At 43.8% G+C, this 22,665-nt stretch overlaps 1 protein-coding gene across 3 annotated transcripts in view; it reads right to left on the bottom strand.

Moving 5' to 3' along the window:
* The window catches only part of LOC118283520 (adhesion G protein-coupled receptor A1), a 132,611-nt gene that overhangs the window by 6,373 nt on the left and 103,573 nt on the right, over nucleotides 1–22,665 (bottom strand). For all 3 annotated transcript variants that reach the window (XM_035605594.2, XM_047335153.1, XM_047335154.1), the window contains 3 exons: nucleotides 18,700–18,827; nucleotides 13,140–13,263; nucleotides 5,383–5,528 (listed from right to left, as the gene is read on the bottom strand). In XM_035605594.2, coding sequence (XP_035461487.2) covers nucleotides 5,383–5,528; nucleotides 13,140–13,263; nucleotides 18,700–18,827 — 398 coding nt within the window. The remainder of the gene's footprint in view (nucleotides 1–5,382; nucleotides 5,529–13,139; nucleotides 13,264–18,699; nucleotides 18,828–22,665) is intronic.

The following is a 22,665-nucleotide window of genomic DNA, read 5'->3' as shown; positions in this document are numbered from 1 at the left end:
AGATAAGCATAAATGAGAAGAGCTGGTGGATGTTAAAGCGTTCTGTGCTTCATAACATGCATTCTGCCTTCTCCCCTCCAGGAGAGGCCTCCCCGTGTTTCCTACGGTCCTGTGTCCGAGACAACACATGTAGCAGACATGTAGAGCCTTGTATGATCAAATTACAGTGTACACGCTGCTGCCCCTGTTGTCATACATAAAGCTGCTCTTTCACATTAAAATTCTTGCCCTTACACACACACACACACACACACACACACACACACACATCTCGCCGACTTTGAACACCGGCTTAAGGATATACATAGCAGAGCAAAGGGAGACAACTGATGGTCTCCAGCACAGGGCAAAGGCTCATGGGTAAAACTGCACAATGCAATAGTAACGTTTTCCACTCCCGTGGTGATGCACGCGATGGGATTACATACAAAGCCAACGCAAAGTCATAAATAGATGTGAATTCCGAATAATTCGCGTCGTCCCGAGCGAGTTGACATATATGAGGTCGAGGGAAAGATTTGTGTGACGCGATGTCGCAAAAAGCCAATCGGCGTTGAGATTGTCCCGACATCACTGGCATCCCCGTCCAAAAGACAATGGGTAAATTCAAATTGCGTTTAAGGGGGCTTTTTTGGGTGACGCAATAGATGAATATTTAAAGAGTTAAATGAGACTAACGGAGCATATCGTCGATTGGCAGGCCACGAAGTCAAGCTCAGCCACTATCCAGTGCATCAGCTGGTCGTAGACAGTAGAGATCTCTGGGCCAGCCCACATCAGCGTACGCACGTGGAAGGTCGCGGAACAGAGTCACACCACCAAATATAACTAATTGCGATCATGGACATGAACTCATTTATGATCATAGCGGTGCTGACTGAACTGATATCACTCCTGTTGTACGCAGAGGGAAGCTCGTTTTGCTTCGCTTAGCATAAAGGCCTCGAAACAGGTACCCCAGATCCCAGAGGTAAAGAAATTCAACCTCCAGCTAATGAAGTAATTTCAGTAATTTAATTTAATAGAAAAATAAATAAATAAACAAAAATGTCAGGTTGTGGTTTATTGGGGGGGGGGGGGGTTATGTGCTGGATCGTTTCTTCGCCAGGCAGATGTTGTCATCATGTAGACGGAGCCAAGACAAGCCGCTGCAGTGGACAAACATTTGACTCAGAGAGAGAGCGATATCATATTCATTTTTACATTCGTTTTGTTCGGTGGTGATGGGCCTTTTATGACTTCAGAGGGATACTCCAGCCCAAAACACCATTTCCTTTTTGAACACACACTTTTCAGAATTTGTGCACGGTCAGCCTGCAATACAGCCATTACTCCTTTGAAAGTCCACCCAAAAAATACATCTAAATCCAGGAAACAGGTGGATTCGTAGTATCATTATATTCTGTTTCTGCAACCGTACGTGGATTTGCCTGTTTGGATTTAAACAATATTGAAATCTAGAAATAAAGATTGACATAATAAAGATGACATGTAGCAGATGTTGGAGAGTCTTTAGTGTTGCATGGTCTGCACCCATCGCACCAGACGACCGTCGGTAAACGGCGGATTTCTGACTAAAGGTCAGTGTGAAGGTCTGCTGGATGTGCCATCAGACACCGTCAGGGGGTGGGAGGGACAGGGAAAAGAGGTAGATGCGGCAGGAATAGGTAGGTTGTCGGGGAGGGGGTGCCGGGCGGCGCTCGGAGGAGAAATTGATTTGTCTCCAGCTGCTAAGTCTCACTGCATGAGCCTGTCTGACGGGGAGCATTACAGTCAATCACTGTGGATCAACTTGACTGCCGCGCCACACGATCCCCCCCGCCTGCCCCCCAGACAAATTATCTCATTCACAAGCGGTGCATGATGGGAGAACCTCAAGAGCGCTCCACATTAACCCACACCCACATCCACCCCCCCCCCCCGCCCGGTCACGCAGGTGTCTGAGGATTTGCTTTGCAAGGAAAGTGCTGCTTATGGGTTGAGGGGGATCCTTATCTGATGGGGACCTTATCCTCAGTGACTCTCCACAAATACATTATTGAGCAGACTCCGGTTTTAATAATGTTAGACATATGGTGCTGCTTATATATATATATATATATATATATTTATTTTTTTTGACAGATATTAGTCTCACGTGGTCTCAGTGATAAATGTCTACGTGAGTGCTACACGTCTCAAAAATAATCTGCCAACAGAAAGCTTGTCTAGAAGCAAGTAAGATATTCTTCAGTAGGTTTCATATCCAGTGCAACTCCACATGTATAAATCATTTTCTTGTGTGGGGTCATTTGCCACATGTTCTCTCCCAAAATATTCCATCACGTCGAAGAAAATTCACGCAACGGAAACAGGACTCAGTGTTATTGATTATAGGACGAACGGGCATGTGTTGCGGTGCACCTCGGGTGTGGCTCCGTGTCCCTGCTCTCAAACCTTCCCCCTAGCAGGGTTTCTTGCCCGTCTGGAGTTGAGCACAGTTGCGATGTGCAGAGGAGCTCACGCAGCACCTTCTCCCCGCAGAGGATGAGCACTGTATGTGTCCATAAGCTGATCCTCTTAAACACACCGAATGTCGTGAGCAAGCAAAAAAAGGAATGAAGCGGAGCATGATTGGAGGGAGCGGGGGGAAAAGAAAAAAAACACGTGTGTGCGTCGAAACAAATAAGAATGAAATGGGTCCAGGAGGATGAATACATCTGGGCTCAGCAGCCTACAGATGAGTTGTGATGCCACAGGTTGTTTTCAGCTGTTCACTCCCTCATCCTTCCTCCTCCTGACAGTCATCCTCCTCACCCTGTGGGAAGTCTCAAACAGAGAACAAAACATTTACTACTGACTATGCAGCTATTCCGGTCAAGAACGCGGAGCTATACCTGCGGGAAAACAAAAGAAATGACACATCGTCAGGCTGGAGGAGCGACTCTCAGCCTTCTCTGCTCGACACACGACCCTGAGCACATCGTCACAGTGGATATTACAACTGAAATGTAAGTGTTAGGGTTGGTTTGGTAAAAAAACAACTAAAAAACCCTCTCAGTTCTACTAGTTCTTCTATCTTTTAGTGACTGGAACTGCGAATCCATTACTTTAACATCATTATTCCCACAGTTCCTGTAATACTTAGCTATCTATTTTAATGCTCTATCCATAGCTTATTATTTCAACCATCAACTACTTTATCTATTTCAACTGTTATTGCATTACTCTTGTTGTATTGTAGTGTGGACGGGCAAAAACGATGACCCAGTCACCCGCATTCACTTGAATGATTGGAGTGGTGAAGGCAAAACTAATCTTAAAATAGCCGGATGACCGGACAGGATCATGATAACACCACTACGTGTTATTGATGAAATTCACTGATCAAAAATGTTGTATACGGAATAGAAACCCTAGACCTGGAGTAACAGTGCGCACCTTGGATGTCGGTTGCCTCCAACAGGAGACTCGGAGCTCAACAGACCTCAGTTCTGACATTTGACTGATTAAAAGGAATTCACTCGACACCACCAATCTCTCCCATTTACCGGAGATAGGTTCGAAATGCAATTGCTCAACATGAGCGAACGTGTGGGAAATCCACCCGGAGAGCCGAGCGGTGTCAAGAGGAAGCACTAAACGGCTACGTCACCACGGAGCGCACAAAGCCAAAAGGCTCGAAAGGATGCAAACTAGCTGTGGATGTCTCCGCAGATAAACGATACAATAAGTCATCCGTTCGAAGCTATTGTCGCCCTCTGAAGGAAACAAGAGCCGGCAGACGCCCGGACGAGGACGGGAGCCGGCGTGAACCGACAAAGACACAGATATGTGCAATGTGCGCTCAAACACACAGTGGAGGACACACACCTCCGCACAGGGAGGTCAGAGGAGGACACAGTGACACGTACGACCTCACACGTCACCTGAACCACATTGACTTTGGGATTGACCAATGAAGAAAAGGTGATTGATTTTATAGGGCAAAAAAATACATTCTTGCTTAAAGTAAAGTAAATTACTTACATTTATGCAAGTGGAGTACAATTAGTTGAATCAAATTATTGTAACTATATGTATTATTTAGATATCCTTTTACTTCCCTTGAGTATTTCCATTTTATGCTACTATATAATATATACTATTGAACATATTGTACTTGTATTGTTTTGTATTGTACACTGTTGTTTAAAATGTATATTACATGATATAAAAAACAAGAATAAAAAAAAGCATGTATATATTAATCCCGTTGTTGCAAATTCCAATTTTGGTTTAATTAATAATACTAATACAAATACTAACTTCATTCATATGACACCTTTTAAAACACTTACATGTGCCTTACAAGACAAAAATGAAAAATTGAGCACAAACAATCAGAATTTAAAAATGTTTAGAGGATCACAATATCGGGATGTAAATTCAAGCAAAAGTGATACAGATTTTTTCAAAAAATTAAGATTAAATAAAAAATGTCTAAAATGACTGAAACAGTCAAGAAGATAACAGCTAGGAGAGAGTCTTAGTAAAATAAAATATGTTAAGAAATGACATTGGAGGTGAATTTAGACCCCGAGCCCTGAGAAAGCACAATTAGAAAGCTGTGTCTTTGAGAGGGATTTAAAAGAGGAGGAGGCGCATCATGGCCAGTCGGCTCTCCTCCTCGGGGACGTCGCTCCAAAGAGCGGGCCTGCTCTCCCTCGGTCCTCCGGCGAGACAGTGGACAGGCCGGGCTTAAATAATGTCTGATGGACCAAAGAGGCAAAACTTCTACAATATTTCACAAAAAAAATATATTGTTTTTGCTTCCTACTCTGTTGAACCATCTGTGGAGGGCGCACAGCCTCGGTGCTGAGAACAACGGACAACCAAACCCAACTGTAGACGAGGTCCTTAAAATCGGGCTGCTTACTGCTTACATGCACACATGTATGAACACAGGATTTTCACTGTGTGTTCTCCACATACATCGAGATTCCTACGTACTTCTACATCTCACACAGACAGACTCAGTCGGGTCGTGTACTGACAAAAAAACAAAAAGCACGGGTAAATAATTGTGCACCGCTCCTTGGCCTCTGATGATACTCACACAGCAAGCAGCAGTGACAGTGCAAGAAAGATTAAAAAAAACAGGTCTCTCTCTCTCTCTCTCTCTCTGTGTCTCACACACACGCGCACACACAGGCACACAGGCGCGCACACGCACACACACACACACACACACACACACACACAGGCACACACACAGGCACACACACAGGCACACGCACAGGCACAGGCACACACACACACACACACACACACACACACACACAGGCACAAAATATATACAGCTTTTTTATGTTCTTTTCCATCTAGAGACAGTCAAGGTTGAGGACGGCTGTTTGTGCTTACCTCAACAGGGGCTGTCTCGGGGGCGGAGGCGGGTCGCCATCTTGGCTCTGCGGAGGCCTTTTGGTCACCTGCTTGTAAATGTTCCTCGCCGTCACCCCGAGCCACAGCATGGTCGACAGGGACGAGTAGTGCAGCACGACCCCGACCTGAGGCGGGCACAGACGGAGGGGGGCATCAAGTTATTTGTTTGACTTTTAGGAACTTTTTCCTTCCTGAAAAACAGCATCAATGTCACTCCAAGGGTGTGTGCGAAGACGTTTTTTTTTCCTTCAAGACCTGACTGCTTTGTGTTCTCCTTCAGAGGGAGACAATAGTACAAGGAGGGAGAGACAGGTTCAAAAAGTGCTATTGAATCATCAAGGTCGTCTGGGATAAGAGCATTATGGTGAGGTTATACTGGTGGAGGCTGAGCAGCTTCTTATCAGCTGAGTTAGAGGACACGACGTGTGCTCTGTGAATGTGTCACATTGACAACTGTCGGAGCGTGATTGCTTTTCCAAAATGCACTGTACACATATGTCCCTTCCTCTTTGTTGTAATATTCATGAGTTATGTTTGAATAGTTGAACTGATGGCGCTCTGTTTTAAGGGCTTCGCCGGCTAATGAAAAGGCAGCGGCAAGATGAGAGTTGCGGAGAAGAGGAGAGAAAAGGAAAATGGACAGAGGGAGAAAATTAAAACGCCGCTTTCCTCCAACCTAGTCAATCTGTTCATGATGTACTGGCAACCCGAGATAGCCAATCAAATGGCTCCTCTCCAGCCTGATAGGCCTGGGGACCGAGGCGAGTCTAACCAGGGTCCAGATGCTAATTGGAAGTGTCCTTGAGCTGGTTACAGAGAGCAGAGAGCGGGCGGTAAGTCAATCACTGCTGCGGAGTCTCCACACCGCAGAGCTTCATTAGTGCCGGGAACAGACAGAGAGGTAGTGTGTTTGCAATATGGAAATAAAGGGGAGAGGAGGGGGTGGTAAAGGAAGGAGGCGCACACAGTGGTCATAACTGGCAGATTAATGTCCTACGCCACAGTATGAAGTAGAAATAACAGTACAGCCATCTTGTCCTTCTTCAAAATACAGATCACACGATTGCAGTCGGCTCATAAGTCATCGATATATCAAAAGCCAACAAAGCTTTACTAGTATCAAGGTTTGCATTTGTGACATTAGTATCTTTTTTTCGGTCACAGCTGGGACCAAACATTAAAACCCCTTTTACCCCACTGAATCCTTCAAAGAGATAAAAAAGAATCCTTCATCTGACTGCGAAAGGAGTATAATTTAAGTACATACCTGAGGACAAATGGGGGTCAAAAGGGGTTAAGTATGTTAAGATAAGACCCATAATTAAAAAAGACATGGATATGATGAGGACAATCTGCTGAACACGGTCCTACTTTGGTAATTCACTACTCATATCTGCTGTGTGCCTTCACCTGACCTGCCTGTGTTGGTAGAGAATCAGAGCAAATGCACAACGTCGGTCACCGATCGGATCAGTGAGCGGCACAATGATCACACAGTTAACGAAACAGGAAACTGGAACGGCCCCAAACAACTTCAATCAGTGTGTCTCTGTTACAATGCCACAGCTCCCGTCGCCTTCAACTCACTCTCTCATCACTTGTCGATGATGGATAAATAAATGAAATTGCACAACAACACACACACTCAAAGAATTTTTGACAACCAAAAAAGTGAAGATATTCATTTTTGCATTTGCGCGAGGTCACAGAGAGAAAAGGAAACAGGGTACGGTTTGAGCGTGGTGATGCTCTAATGTGTCTGTCCCTGCACTCATCAAGTCTTAGTTACCTTTGCAGTTCTTTACGAGTATCTGTGCACCCTGATGTGCCTTTATTGTTTGTTTTATATTGAAGTTTAATACAAGTAAAAAAAATAATGTAAGCATGGAAGTGTTTTTAGTTATTAACCCTTTTACAGTCATTTGTTTAAAATAGCAAAAGGGTGCGATGAAACAAAGATGAAGACAATACATTATAATACATAACTGGTACAAATAAAATCTCGTTATCATCCGTGGGAAGAGACAGAGATTGTAAACTTCATGGTTTGATGTGCATCTGTCTGCGAACACACCCAAACTCCAAACAGGGTACAGAAGTGTGGGACACTGTCACCATGGAGACAATCATTTTATATTTCTTATGTTAATTAACCAATACAGCGTGTTGAAGTTGTAGAACAATTTCCACTCAGAGGAGGACGTATTCATATTCCCATCAATTTTTGAAATCCTACTTTTGCCCTCTCTAATCTCTTACTGCCGGACTAAGATCTGAGTGATAGAAATACGTACAAGTACATTCCCATCGAAGTCGCTTTACAATATTTATCAATTAACTTTATTTTTTAACGATGTGGTGTTTTTTTCCCCAACATACAATAGATAAGGATCCAATATCAGATGCACGCAACTGTATAATATGACTCCAATTTAATCAGACAATGGAGCCGACAGAAGAAGACGGAGTAAAAAAGACGTTTACTAGTCATTACCACGCACCACCGACTTTTAATGTTCTTCACAGCATGCAGTGTGACGAGTTAAAAGGTACAAATGATACAAAAACAGTAGCAGAAATCAAACTGTACAAAACAGAACCATGCTGCAATAGGCAAATGGGAAATAGGGTAAGAGTGACCCTTTCACAACATCTCTAACAATTTACTAACCTGAAAGACGATCCTGTCCCTGACCTTGCCGGCCAGAAGAAAATATGAGCATATTGCTCTTTCAGCAGCGAGTAGCTCACTCAATTATTCCATCTTGTTTGCTTATTAAAAATTAAATCATGAGTTTACACTGACTCATGTGCGGCAATCATCTCCTGCCATTCTTAGTTTATTTAGAATGGCACATTTCAAGTTTTGCGAAGAGAAAACCCGTCAGATGAATTGTTTCAACAGTTTGAGCATGTGCTTAAAGTGCTATATTCAAAAGTCCCTCCAAGCTGTCTTCTATGGACATAGTCATTATATCAGCTCCCTACTGTTTTTGATGCATAAGTAACCAGTCTACGGGAATCCTTTAACATGTGGGCAAATGAGCTCAGGAACACTCAAATTGGACCCAATGAAAGAACAAAGCAAATCACTGCAGCGACTGTAATGTCTCGATCCTTTTTTTTTTTCTTTTTCAACCAGCGTTCGACGTCACAACTAATTTCACTAATGAGGAAATCCTTGTTATAGCATATTTAAGATGAAAGTCGGATGTAACCTCATATATAGGTCACATTCTTTGCCAAGTTTTTTTTCTGCTAGATGGTTTATTTGATTCTCTAATCCAAATATGGATGGTCTGAGGTACGATGAGGGAAAAACAAGAACGCCCCGCATGTCGTTCGGCTGTGATGTAATGTGACAGCTGGGGTGTTGCTCGAGTCGTTGACAAAAGCAAGCCTTGTTGGAAGAAATGACAGGAATAGACATCGGAGATGACTCTGACTTTGAGGCCGTAAAGATATGGGATGCTGCATAGCGACAGTGCCACGGTGGGCGGGGGGGGGGGGGGGGGGGGGGGGGGGCGCTAGGCAGAAAGGTGCCATAGGATGCAGGTGGAGGGAGGGTGAGGGACGGAGGGCTGGGTGGGGGGGGGGGGCCCGCTTGAAGTGCTGCGATAGCTGGCAGAGATAGTGTCAGAGCTCCTTGAAGGGAGGGCAGGTACTTTTGTGTCGCTCTGGGAGCAGAGATGGGGGTGCATATGTGTGTGTGTGTGTGTGTGTGTGTGTGTGTGTGTGTGTGTGTGTGTGTGTGGTACGAAAGGTAGGGTGACTGGGGCGAGCGCTGAGAACTCAGCAGGCAATGAGTGTGTTTTCGTGTGCACGTGTGTGGTCACACATCTCCTCGAGCGCTCCTGTAATTATCCCAAACTGTGTCTGGAGGGGCCTGCCTCCATCCCAGAGGAGCAGCACACACAATCTGGGCATCTGCCCAAATCTGCCGGGAGCTAATCTGTTAGCAGTGATTGGCTAAAGGAGGAGCGGACAAAAAAAAAAAAAAAAAAAGATTCAAAGGCCCCGGGTTAAAATTAGATAAAAGAACGAATGCTAAATAGGTTACGGAGCAAGACCAGGGCCGAACAAGGTTGCAAGGCTTTGACAACTACAGCTACACTGCAGGACGAGGGGTGGGCTGCATAAGTAGACTAGAATAGTAAGATTCATGAGTACTGTATTAATGATATGCTGGGGTTTATAAATTGTAATTGATGCATTTATTGATTTTCAACTATTAAATAAATTAAACAAATACCAGGTAACTTTCTATTGTTTTAAAGATGAGTATAAGCAAATAAAAGGAACAAATTTTGTGTCGCAGTGTTGTGAAGAATCTCCAGAGAGTTCAACCATCCACATCAAAACTCGTCGATCAGCAAGTGATTAAAATTGCCAAGTGCTGTTGTAGAAGATTAATAACGAAGTATTTATTTTCTGGTCAGTTAAAAAAGTTAGCAGTTAAATGAAATGGATTTCTCATGTTCTAATAAGCAAGTATGGTATATTAAAGAAATAGAAAAATAAAACAATTGGCATACACGAATAATGGCATCATGGAAAGATAAAAGCTGTTCTTAATAATATCTTTGCACTGGTCTGCGCAGCATTAAAGACTCAGTGAAATTGGAAACACAAAAGTTTGAATCTTTTTTTTCCATCTGTATCTGTTAGAAAAATATATGAGACAAACCTCTGGACTTGCGACAACTGTGGCCGAAGACATTACGTTTTCATGTCATCCATCCATCCATTCTCGTGGACGATATTTTAGGTACTCCTGTATGACATTTCTTCACATTTAGCGCAAATGTTCACTTGGACTCAAAGATGATCTTACTGGATTTCTGTGGACAAATTCAGAGCATCATTTAACTTGCTTCAGCTCCGTGTCACAAAGCTACGCCTATATTGCATTTGACTCTTATACCCTGCCCTTATATTCAGTTTCAGTGCCAATATATCTGGGATAAAACAATAATCTGTTACTTAAGGGCTATTGGTGAGTCTGTAGATACAACTTATCAACCCTTTTCAAAAGAATGCCCTGGAATCAATACAGTACTGAAATATGTGTATCGATAAATGTGACGTGAAGTGGTAGGAGAGCTGCATTGCGCGACAAACACCGGCGATCCTGTGTCAGTTGCATTTCTGGCGGAGGACTCGACGGCGGTGACACGAGCGCCGACTCCTAACACACTTCCCTGTCACCGGGCCTCCTGCTTGGCAGCTCAGGCAAAAGCCGGCTGGCATCAGATATGACGCTCTGCACCTCAGCATGCAGAGGTGGAGTCTTCACGCCGTGCAATAAGGGGCCACCCAAAGTGCCGGTGACAGCAAGTAGAGGCGGCCGAGTCCCAAGCGCCCCCGCCGCAGCTCACAATACGGGGGGGGGGGGGGGGGGGGGGCGAACGAGGCCCGCTGAACACATACGGGGAGTGAGGAGTGAGTGACGGAAAAGACTTGCACATCAATCTTCCCCCCCCCCCCCCCCCCCCCCCCCCGCTGAGGCGAGCTGACAGTGGAGGATGCTCTGCAGTGGAGGATGTTTCATGCTCACAACCTGAAAAGGTCCAGCTATCAATCAGTGGGAACGGAAGTCCACTAGGACCAGTTGGTTTTCCAAGCATGCAAAAGAAGAACAACAATCAAAAAATATACATTTTTTCTCTCAGTCTCATTTTCTCTCTTTTCGACAGCAAACGGTTATCGCAACATAGATGTGAATCAGGGTTACAAGAGTCAATTGTACAGAGGTAATGTGTGAAATGAACCCAGTTTCTGTGGAGTCCCTGATATGAACGGTACATACACTGCACTTTCATAGCACTTTTCTATTCTTAACAACCACTCAGTGTGCTCTACACTCTGTGCCGCAGTCACCCATTCACACAGCCCACCACTATACTCCATTAGGGATGTAAGCAATATTGTGGAAGGAGAAATGTCCATAGCCTTTCTGAAAAATCATGTCCATTAGTTTACTTGCTGCCTTTAAATGTATTTGTATGTTAACATATTAGTGTGTCATTTAATGTGAGCTCAAGTTCTATAAGAACAACTCTGTATTTATTTTTGTCATCTTTAAGATGAATACATCACTTCAGAAGATATGGTTTAGCAGTTTCTGTCAATTATACACTCCGGTTATTAATTATCGTGTCTGTTTTTCCTCCCCATTCCCTTTATCATATTATTTACAGTATTGCATATCCTCCTTCTTTTGTATTAATGCTGAAAATGAAATGAAATAGTGAGGTGCCAGCAAATTAAGCATTTCTCTGACCTGTTTCCAAATCTATCCTGACATCCAAAATCTCTGCGTCCCTCCACGCGTCTCTCGCTCTCTCATTCATAACCATGAAGGGCTGCAGAGGTGGAAGCATCGCCCATGTGACCACAGAGTGATTGCAAATGGTGAGAAAATCCAACTGCGGCAACGAAGCTCTCCGCCTGCATCACAAGACGGGGCCGGCCTCCCTGTTTCTAATATCACAGCCAGTGGTAGCTGGTAATGTGCGTCAGTTGCAGTTATGATGATACAGGGAGACTTCACAAATCTCCCCTTTTTGTCCCGTGTCTGTTTACAGCATATCCCGCAAACTTAATGTGGACATTTTTTTAAATTTTCTCTTGGCAATTTTCTCCTGGCTGAGACCATCACTGTACAAGCTGCAGCTACGCCGATGCCTTTATTCGAGCAAGAGAGACGAGGCTGGTTGGAGGTCAAATAAAAACAAAGTAAAACAAACATTATTGTCTGAAAAAAGCCAAATAGTCCACACCCATCTGTCAGGCTGCAACTTGCAGTGGCAACTTACCTTGACGTCACACATTGGGAGGTTTTTAGAAACCAGTAGTAATCGTATTTGAAGGAACCTGCACCCATTGGACTGTACTATCTGTCAATCACATGTTTTCCGTGCCCCAATGGATATGGTGCTTTAAATTTTTTTTTTTTTTTTACTGGAAATGAGGCCATAATTTACAAAATGAACATCGTGCTGTACTGAAGAAGACTTGAAGCCAGTGAGTGAGACCGTAAAACTCCTTCTTCGCCATGCTGGTGACACGAGAGGAAAAAGCCAGGGGATCGAGACAAACAGCGGAGTCATGCCGTGGGGACCACGAATATCAGGACAATCCATCAAATGGTTGTGGAGACGCGCTACTAGGGGTGCATCCACTGGTTTGGTGTGAAAAAACAAGCGCTTAAACTAGAAGCATCACGTGTTTCAGTCTTTGCTGCCGTTGGGGATGCCACAGAGCAGTTGTTGACCAATTACAGTCAAAAGTGTGAGTGTGTGCTCCTAATAAAACATTTTTTAACATGTGATGCTTTCAATAAATCGATAGTAATACATTTACTGCATTTTGCAAAAGATTTAAATGACAGGAAATACATGTACGTATCTACTGCCACTCAATAAAATATGGGCCATAACCCCTTAAACCCTGGGCAACAAAAGAGAACACAGTCAGACAACAGAGGGTCAGAGAGTAAATGCATTCATGATGAGCAAGCCTGAATCCCCAGGGCTCATTGTGCCAACACTTTGGTAAAAAGAGTGACCAGACAATAAGTGCCGCTGAAGCATGAAAGACACATAAAGCCGGGGCCTGTTCTACATCCACATACAGCACTCAGTGCCCCGGTTGCCAACACCTGAATAGACATTCATAATCAATTTTCTGAAAATGCTTTGAGAGTGGGACAAATGAAAAGGGGATGCACTTACTGCTTGACAGATGATGGGGTATTTGATTCGATTGATGCCGCCGGCAAACACGGCGAAGGTCAGAGCCGTTTGGAAACAGAAGTTGAGCAGCATATGCCATCCCTTCCGACTGATGCGGATTGCGCTGTCACAAAAGACCAAGAATCAGAAGATTAGCAAGTACGTACCACGCCCAACAGTGTTTTATCACAAAGTAAAATCTGAGATTCAGCTTTCAAGGTCTATTAACCATCAGCCAATTTGCGTAAGCTTTAAGCAAGTCTTTTACAAGGCCTGCATAAATTGCCCCTTTTTTTTACCTTGCTGCTGCCGTATAAATTAACAACCACAGAGCCCAGGAACACTGCTCAGAGAGTGTGAGCGGTACAAACAGGCCAGTGTGTACGCCAATTGAACTGGCTCAACTTTAAAAAGGTAATAATAATCCCATTCATCTAACTGAAACTGAATTTTTAAGTCAAAGCTGTTAGGACAGAGTAGGTTTAAAGTACTTTTAAAAACTGTAATATGTAATGTCCTTTAAAAAGAAATAGTTTTACCACATCAAACAGTACAACATTGCATTTTGTGTTATCATCATCATCATCATCATCATCATCATCATCATCATCCAACATCAATATCATTGTCAATCACTCATGGTCGAGCCACATTCACACTTATTGATCAACCGCCTTACAGTAATTGCATTGTATGACATCATATCAGTGCCAACCCACAACACACATAATAATTAGACTCATGCTCATGAAAAGCTACAACATAAATTCATATAAACGACAAAGTTTAAATGGAATGCTAATACTGGTCCTCTATGTCCAACTTACGAAATTAATTAAAATTAAATCAAATACAATTTAGGAAAATTTCTTCAAATACAATAATACAGAAATTACTATAGAATCTTGGAATTACAAAATATTAAATAAATGAACAACAGTTATTTTTCAGAATCTCTTACTTAATTTGTATACATTTGTATAAAAGAAGTATTTGAAGAACTCACTTTCTCATAAAATTCCCTTTATGAAAGAGAGGTTATGTTTCAGAGGGGCAGGGGTTGCAGGAATGTTTTTAAAATCGTCATGAAATGAAAGGAAAATTATGAATGAATTACGAGACTCAGTTTTAAGATATTGAATTGCCCCTTTGGAAAAGGTCAACGCCTGCACACACTCAGTGAAAGAGTCTGTAGCACACAAAAGGATGAGACTTATTCTCCACTGACAAGATGGTACCATTCCAACAAACTGCATCATCTTTATTTCAGAATAAAATAATAAATCTATATTTCATAATAAAGCTGATACATTCTTTATTTCTGAATAAAAGAATATAGTCCTCGGACAAAGGTCTATTCGCAGACTATTGGAGGGAGAACGATGTCTTATTCAGTGTACAATCTTCCTACATGACTCTTTCACACTTACAGTACACGCAAAGATATGTGCGCATTTCGAATACGAATACTTTTGCTGGTTTGATGATGAAATGAAAAGAGATCGCTTCCAGTCGACCGGGCCAATTGAAGTTCTCACAATGTGAAACTACGCACTCATATCCACTTTGTGAAATATGGCTTCAGCTAGGGCGTTACGCAGCCTTAGGCAGGGCACTTTACCCACATTACCACTTTCCATCCAGGGGCTAAAAAATAGAATAAGTAGGTCAGACGATATTAACGTGCAAAGTTGCATTAACAGACCATCGATTCTTTTAATTGCCTTCCCCGTGTCAGCGCCCTCCTTTTCAATCTGTACAGTCACTCTCACCATTTGAAATTATATAACGCCGTGCTGGAAATCTCCACTCCCCAAAATGGAGGAGAGGAGCCCCGGCTGCACGTGAGCCTACTGTAGATGAAGCAGTGGCTCAGCAGTGAGCTACCAGGCGTGTCTGGGGCTGGGCTCCGCTGCTCGGTGTGAGAGGAGGGAGAGTTAGAGCTGCGGTTGTCGATGCCGCAAGGTACTGAACTCCATCCGGCAAAGGGGGCCATAAATCAGGCCGGCTCCTGACCTCCCTGGAAGGGGGTTTTCATAGGCCTTGCTCTGGGCTTTCATTGGGTCAAGTACATTAACCTGGCAACCCTCCACATCCCCGTCTCCCAGAAGGGCAAGGGGGGTGGGGGGGGGGGGGGGGGGGGATAAAACTGTCCTCTCCCCGCATCTGCTCTCTCAGCCTGAACCCGCTGCCGAGCCAACTGTAAGTGACAATAATGCTACGAACGGTATAATATGACAGATTATACAATGGCGAGATTTGGCTGAGTAATTTCATTGGTAACTGTTCCAAACAGGCAGAAAATCCCCATCAGCCATCGGCAGCAGCACAGTTAAATGGAGAAATGGAAGTGGTTGCATGCTAATTTTGATGGAGCGCAGGGGATAACATTGCAGTTGGTGCTGGGCCTACATGGTTGAAGTCAATAACCCGATATAAAGATGTGTTTTTTTTGTGACATCAACAGAGACTGTATATCACTATGGCAAATCACATATGAGGTAATAAAATGTATGTTCAATGTAATGATCTGTGTCCCATGTTACTGTATATCAGAAAAAAACAATTTGACACAAATATGTTAACCTACAGTATGTCTGTTAGTTGGGGTCAACAACAAGCTATAAACATGACATATTATCCGACCATGACGTAATGTCCTAGTAAATCCAGTAGAAATAATTTTCTGCCTTCCTAACGAATTTCTCAGGTACAAAGTGGAAAGTCTAGTATTTCTGGATCAGTTTTGGTCTCCACCAACCCAGCCTGACGAGAGCTGTGAGACTGAACCAAAGCTGATATATCATATAACTAAATTATCTTCTTTTGTTCTCATGTCCACTATTTTTCACTGAACATATGTTGGGAGCCATTATTAACCAAATATGCCCAAGGGCTGTTTTTGCTCCCTTTAGTTAAAGGCTTCTGATGTTCAATTCATTTTTTACTGTCGCAAAATATTATGTGTTAAACAACACAAACAAAAAGCTTTTTTTTTTTTCCATTTCTATTGTTTTTATGCTTCTTAGGGGATTAATTACAAGTGATTAAAGATTTTTACACCAAGATCCCCATAGTGATTATAACCACAATATAGGGACAGCAATCAAATGTAATCTTAAGTCATGAGTATAGCCCCTTTAATATGAATTCTAAGTGGATTGACTTAAGTGGTTTATCCTTGTTGCAGATGAATGGAAAAAATTCTATAAGTATGACATCCGTGTTTCCCTTTTTGGCAGAGTCATGGGAAAATCGTGACACAAATTGCACCAAGATGTTCTTCACTTAATGCAACACCACTGCACCATGAACCATGAATCACACGGTCCACCTTGGCTTACCTTGCTGGCTGACAGAGAGCCAACGGCGCACACCGTACGCTCACATCAATGCGCTTGCGCGCGCTAGTGAGCTGCAGTGCAGAAGTGACAAATTCATACATGCACCGTCTACTGCGCCCGTTCTTGAGCAGCCCATTGAACACATAGTCCCGGCGCTTCGCGGCTTGGATACTGTCAGTCATCTGGAGTGATACTACAACTGGAGTGTTTCCAAACAGAGACGTGTTGTAGAGCTGGGGAGTGTATGGAGGGAGGAGGTGTGGAAGAGGAGGATGTGATGGAGTGTGTTAATATGAGCGGCCTCCTCTGACCCTACCCTGTGAGACAGAGAGACACCACAGAAGCTCTCACTCCGGACTGGAATGAATGTCTTTTTGCTCAAAAAAGCACTTGGTGTATTACATATGGATTCTGGCTTTTGAAGTATTCCAGTTATGAATTATCAATGCAGACATTACACCCGGGTTTCCGAAAACCTGGATAATCCCTCGCCAGTTCTAGAGAGACCTGGATCTGCGGCACTCTGTTGCGTGTAAACACTTCCATCCAGGTATCAGATCATCCTCTGCTATATGCTCACAGATGTGTCATCAACTCAACGATACCAAAGTAAAAGTACTCAACGATCATAAGATAAGATCATAAACTGAATTGTAGTTTTTTAAGTCGTTTTTTTTCGCGGCGATGAGATGGAGGGACTAAATCCAGCAGACTGGCAGTTCAGACAGCCAAAAGGTTGTACCTTTTGGCTGGTTGTACCTTTTGTACAGAAATAAGCAGCTGTTCAGAAATTAAGACACAGCTGCGGGTAAAGGATCATAAACCAGGATACTGTTGTATGATTATCTATACAGGGATACGAATCACATTTCTCATATTCCTTATGATCATTATAGCTCAAATACGATCGAAATTAGGGTAAATCCCAAAGCCTGGATAGAAACTTTCATGTAAACATACTGTATTAATAAAATAGGGGATTTTTTTTTTAAAGATGATTGTTCTTATATTTTAAAATAAACAGTCCTGTTTCCTCATTTTTTATATTTTTTATTACTCTCCTTTTTCTTTCAAAGTTCAGTTTCAGTCCTCTGTTTTTTTCTAATTTCCGTTGACGTGGATTTTTTAGGCCATTCATTCTGCACAAACGTCAGAGTGTCCAGATGTGACCGGAAACTGCTGACATCTCAGCTCAAACTAAAATCTTAATCTCCAGCAATTTTGAAATTGCTTCTTCTGCCTGGGCTGCAGCTCGCAATCTTCACTTCAGTCGGTGCTGCAACGCCAGGCGACAGGAAAAGTGATGTCGTTGCTTGGATGCTGTCATCCCTGTCTGACTGCAGGGGAACACACCCTGTGTCACAGATTGACGCAAACTGCAAATGCTGCTGCGCCCTCACGGAGTTTTATAAATTTTGTGCGTCAGATACAGTATGGACAAGGAAACATAAATGAAAGCAAAGATTTATGTCTGAAAAAAAAACAACACAGTTAACTGTGTTATTCCTACAACACAATATATCTTTTATATTTCAATGAAAATGTGACATTTAAAACATTTCCTATATATTTTATATTAAAATGGATGGAGAGCTATTACAATAATACCGCCTTAATGCCACGGACATGTTAAAGTGACTGACGCTCCGCGAGAACAACAGATGATGAAGTGGCGTGCTGGAATAATACGCCACGCAGGCTCCCTCCTGCTCTGATAGCAGCATCTTGGTAGATGAACCTGAGTGGAGCAGACGAATGCCACAGAGCACAACCACAAGAGCCATGTGGTGCATTCGTCGTCTTGATCTCCATATGGAATGAAACGAACAAAGGTGGCTTAAGTACCCCTTAGAAGCAAACATTTATGCTCTGACTGTCTGAAGCACACGCACACGCACACACACACACACACACACACACACACACACACACTGTCTGTGTGCTTTAGATCCTCTTAGTCAGACAGGCTGCAGCGCTTCACGCCAGCCTGCAGCCTCTGATTCGCATCACAGTCAGCTCAGGATCTGTGGCAGAGGAGTCAAAAACAAACTGTAAACCGTGAAGGTAAAAAAAAAAAGGCGACAAATGAAGAGATTGCGTAAGCGTCTGCATGAGTGTCCAGTGGAAGAAATACAATTCGGGGGGGCTGTGATTTGAAATGAAGACATGACGAGATTTAGAACAGAATCTGGGTTTGGCGATTGTTTTTGTCTTACCTGTGGTGCACAATGTACGTGATGATGGAGGCGAAAAGGCAGAGCAACATGACCGCCGTGCAGGCATACACGACCGGGTGCAAAAACTCCCCAGGGTATGGGGGTAAAGACAGCACCTTCTTCAGATCCTGAGGGGGGAAAGAGAGAGAAGGGAGAACTGAGGATCAGACAGAAGCCGGCATCAACCACAGCATCATGTGAATAATCAGTGAGCAAGAACTAGGCCTGCACAGTGGCAGAGATGTCAACAATCCAGCCGGAGACGAAAAGACGACGAGCTCTCCGTATGTACGGTCACAGTATACTGCGCCGGCGAAATACAAATGAACGTCAAGGCGATGTCTTGGAGTCAGAAAGCTGTCCGAATGAGTATAAAAGAGTAACATCCCTGTCGAGTGAATGTTCTTCCCCACTGCGTTTTACATTTTGCATTCCAGGCATTTAGATGACACTCCTAGTTGGAGCCACTGAATGCAACAATAGCGTAAGCCTCCGACTCTGGCAACACGGAGAGCAAAACAAAAATGGATGGGAGCCACGGGGAAAAGGAATGAAAAAGAATAAGAACAAAGTTGAGTCGCTTTTTGTGGCTCTAAAAGACACATTGTTAGCTGACGCTCACCAAGCCCTCATCAACATCACAGTCGATTTGCTTTGTCATTTATTCCGCATTGTGACAGCTACGGCTTCGGAGTACAGATAACTTTATAACACTTTGCTTCATCACTGCCTCCGTGCGTTTCAAATGTCGCCGCACTGAGAGACAAGGGGGGCGCTATCGTAAAAATCAGCGTGCTCACTCCTCGTGCACTCCACTGCCCCTCACCCTGCTCCGTGCCACGGGCAGGTGCAGGCGCCCGCAGCCAGACGTCACAATTTAGCCCCCGTCCCGTTGACGCTGCTAAATAAAGCGCGGCTTATCTCCATAACCCCGGCAGCACCGTGCGAGGGTTTGTGTCTGCGAGAGTGATCCACACACACACACACACACACACACACGCTGTCTGACTCCATCATTGTCTCCTTGAGTAGCCAAGTGGGATGTTCTCTCTCCCCGTGTTTATCCAAAGGCTGATGATGATGACGGGTCGCAACCTTCAACTGAGCATTTATAAGCGCAGTTGTGACGCAGGGGCCCGAGATGAAATGAATGGTTTGGGGGACAGGACGCTGGGGAGATGTAGAGCAGCGGAGAGTGTGTGTGTGTGTGTGTGTGTGTGTGCGCGCGCAGTACAGACACTCAGCCCACCACTCCTCGCTGAGTATAATGAGGCCTTTCCTCGTGTTCGACGGGGAAAAAAGGAAGTGAAATGAAAAAGTTATGAAGTTTGCACAACCTTTGAGGCCTTTTCGGAGACGTGAGCAGTCGTCTGATGTTGTTGCGCTGTTTCCAAAAGATCACTCGGTGAACGCATTCTTAAATTTGGTTTGTACTTTTTTACTGACATCTTTTATTTACTGTAAACTGCAGACATGAAATCCCTCCATCCCTCCATCCGTCCATCACACAGAGTTTTAGTAATGTGTTGGGCCGACACGTGCAGCCAGAACAGCTCAAGTGCAGCTGGGTATTGATTCCACGAGTCCCTGTGACTCCACCGGAGGAAAAAAGATATTTCCCTCATTTGGTGTTTTGATAATGACGCGTATGATTCACATCATTTTCACACCCATCAATCACCCTATTGGCGGGAGGGTCGTCCTCCTGGAAGAGACCACTCCCACTCCCACAATTTTGTATTGAATTGCCGTGGACCCAAACCCATGTCAGCAAACCATGGGTTTGCAGGATATATCTCTGTCTCCGCATCGCTGCAGACCAGTCCTGGTGGTTTTTACACCACTTAATTCTCAAATGTGCATTCGTCTTAGTAATAAGAGGTTTATGCACTGCAGCCCTACTATATTAACCCCCTCTTTGACATACAAGAGGGTTGTACAGTCTTTGTGACTGAACCTCCGGACATCCATGCCTCAGTAATGAATCTACTCTCAAAGTCACTTTCGCTGATTTGAGACATGCACCTAAGTGCGAACATTTTCCCGAAATTTTTGTTTGAGTTGCTGTATGTGAGAACACAAATGTCTTTTCTGGAGAATGTCAGAGTGAGCCCATGAGAGAAGTCTGCAGGAAACTCTCTGGAAGATTCACAGCGACTGAGTCATGTCATGTCATCCGTCCTGCACGCTCTACTCAGGCGTCAGCCCTCGCCTGAACGTTCTTGAATTTCTCCTGCCAGCACCATAGTAAAACATTCCGGAGACTGTCAGAGTGGGCCCATGTGAGAATTCCTGCTGTTGTGGACGAATGTGACTCAGACAATCTCCTGCTGCGTTCTTCACATGTGAACGGCAAACTTTGGAAATTGTGTCCACTCCGGAGTTCATGTCTGAAAACAGATTTGATTTGATTGCCAACTTGATAAAAATCTGAATCGGTCCTTCACTGAGCAGAAGGTTGCTGGTGTCGCTCCTCTGACTTCCTGTATATGAAATTGTCTTTGGGCAAGACACTGAGCACCAATTTAGTGCCATTGTGTCATCGGTGTGTGAATGGGATGTGATAGAGAGGTGATGTATGAATGTGTGTGAATGGTGACTTGTAGTGGTAAATAAGACAAGGAAGGTGCTACGTGAATGCAGTGCATTTAACTTTTTCACCAAGACTCACAAATGGACCCCTTCACCAAACCCATCCCAGAGAAATGATCACCTTTTCATGAAGGCTACTTAGCTGAGCAGCAGAAACTCGCCCACCAAGCTTTGAGCATGAGTATTTAGTAAGAGCAATACTTGACATGTAAGTATAGACGGTGATAAGCTCCACATATTTGAATAACCAGGTATCAAGTACCCATCATTTGGCAGAGTCATCGCATTAAAACCATCAGATGGAAAGGCTTCCGGACCAAATCACGGAGTTGGAAATAGCCAAAGTAATACTAACTATAATACCTCTGAAGAACTATTCTTGACAAACTAAAAAGTGGGTGAGGGAAAAAATCTGCATAATCAATCTTTCAAAATGACAGACATTTCTGAGTTTGCAGCTTGGCCAGGGAGTCAAAGACAGAGGGACAGAGGAAGTGCTACAGAGATTAAGTGCAATCACACATGAGCGATAAAATGCACCATCTTTTGAGAGGCACACAGAAAGCAGGAAGGGAAAAAGAAAGCACACAGAATAAAGAGAGAGAGAGAGAAAAAAAAGCTAGAACGCTGAGTGGGCCTTTTGGCTGAAAACACAACATGACAAACACATTCCAGCATTGTAAACAGCTACACATAATTTGGTGGTAACAGACCTACAGGGAATTAGAAAGTTTGTATTTGTCCTCGGAGCGATGTCATGGAAGGACAATGAAAGCCGGTGTTAATTACAGCTCAATGAATTGATGTTGCCAAAAAAAACAACTTATCACAGCCTGAAACATCAGCAAGAAATCCTGCTGAAATGAAGCTTTTAAGTCCGTAAGCTGATTTATACACTTGAAGAGCAAAAAGCCCTTCATGGGAGTTTATATCATGAAAAAGAAAATAACCCTGCGCGCACATCGAGTTGACTATAGGTCAAAGAGAGAACATTTCGGAGGCAATCAGTCACTGGCATTGGTAAAAGCTAAATCATGCTCAGACGTTAGATCTGATGCTAAGCGGCACACGATGAGTGAAGGGCGGCTGCAGTTAAATGGCTTGAGGTGTGAGGGAGGGAGTCAAATGTTCTCGTGGGACATATTATCCTCATCATCATCACCGGGCTCATTGCTGACTGAGAATGTCGGCCTCTTTAACCATTTCTCACCTCGGCTCGGCTGCAAAGCTCAGCAGCTCTCGGCCGCGCGCCGCTGAGCTTTCCTCAAACTCCACACGACGTCCCGATTATCATTTTTCAGCGTTTACTCACAAAACATCGTGGGAGCCCCGATTGGAAGTGGCACACTGGCATTGAGCCTTCAACCTTTAATG

This window comes from Scophthalmus maximus, chromosome 10, assembly GCF_022379125.1.
Source record: "Scophthalmus maximus strain ysfricsl-2021 chromosome 10, ASM2237912v1, whole genome shotgun sequence".
Classification (NCBI taxonomy): domain Eukaryota; kingdom Metazoa; phylum Chordata; class Actinopteri; order Pleuronectiformes; family Scophthalmidae; genus Scophthalmus; species Scophthalmus maximus.
Note: the sequence above shows the minus strand (reverse complement) of the source record. Positions and strands in the feature narration are given on the sequence as shown.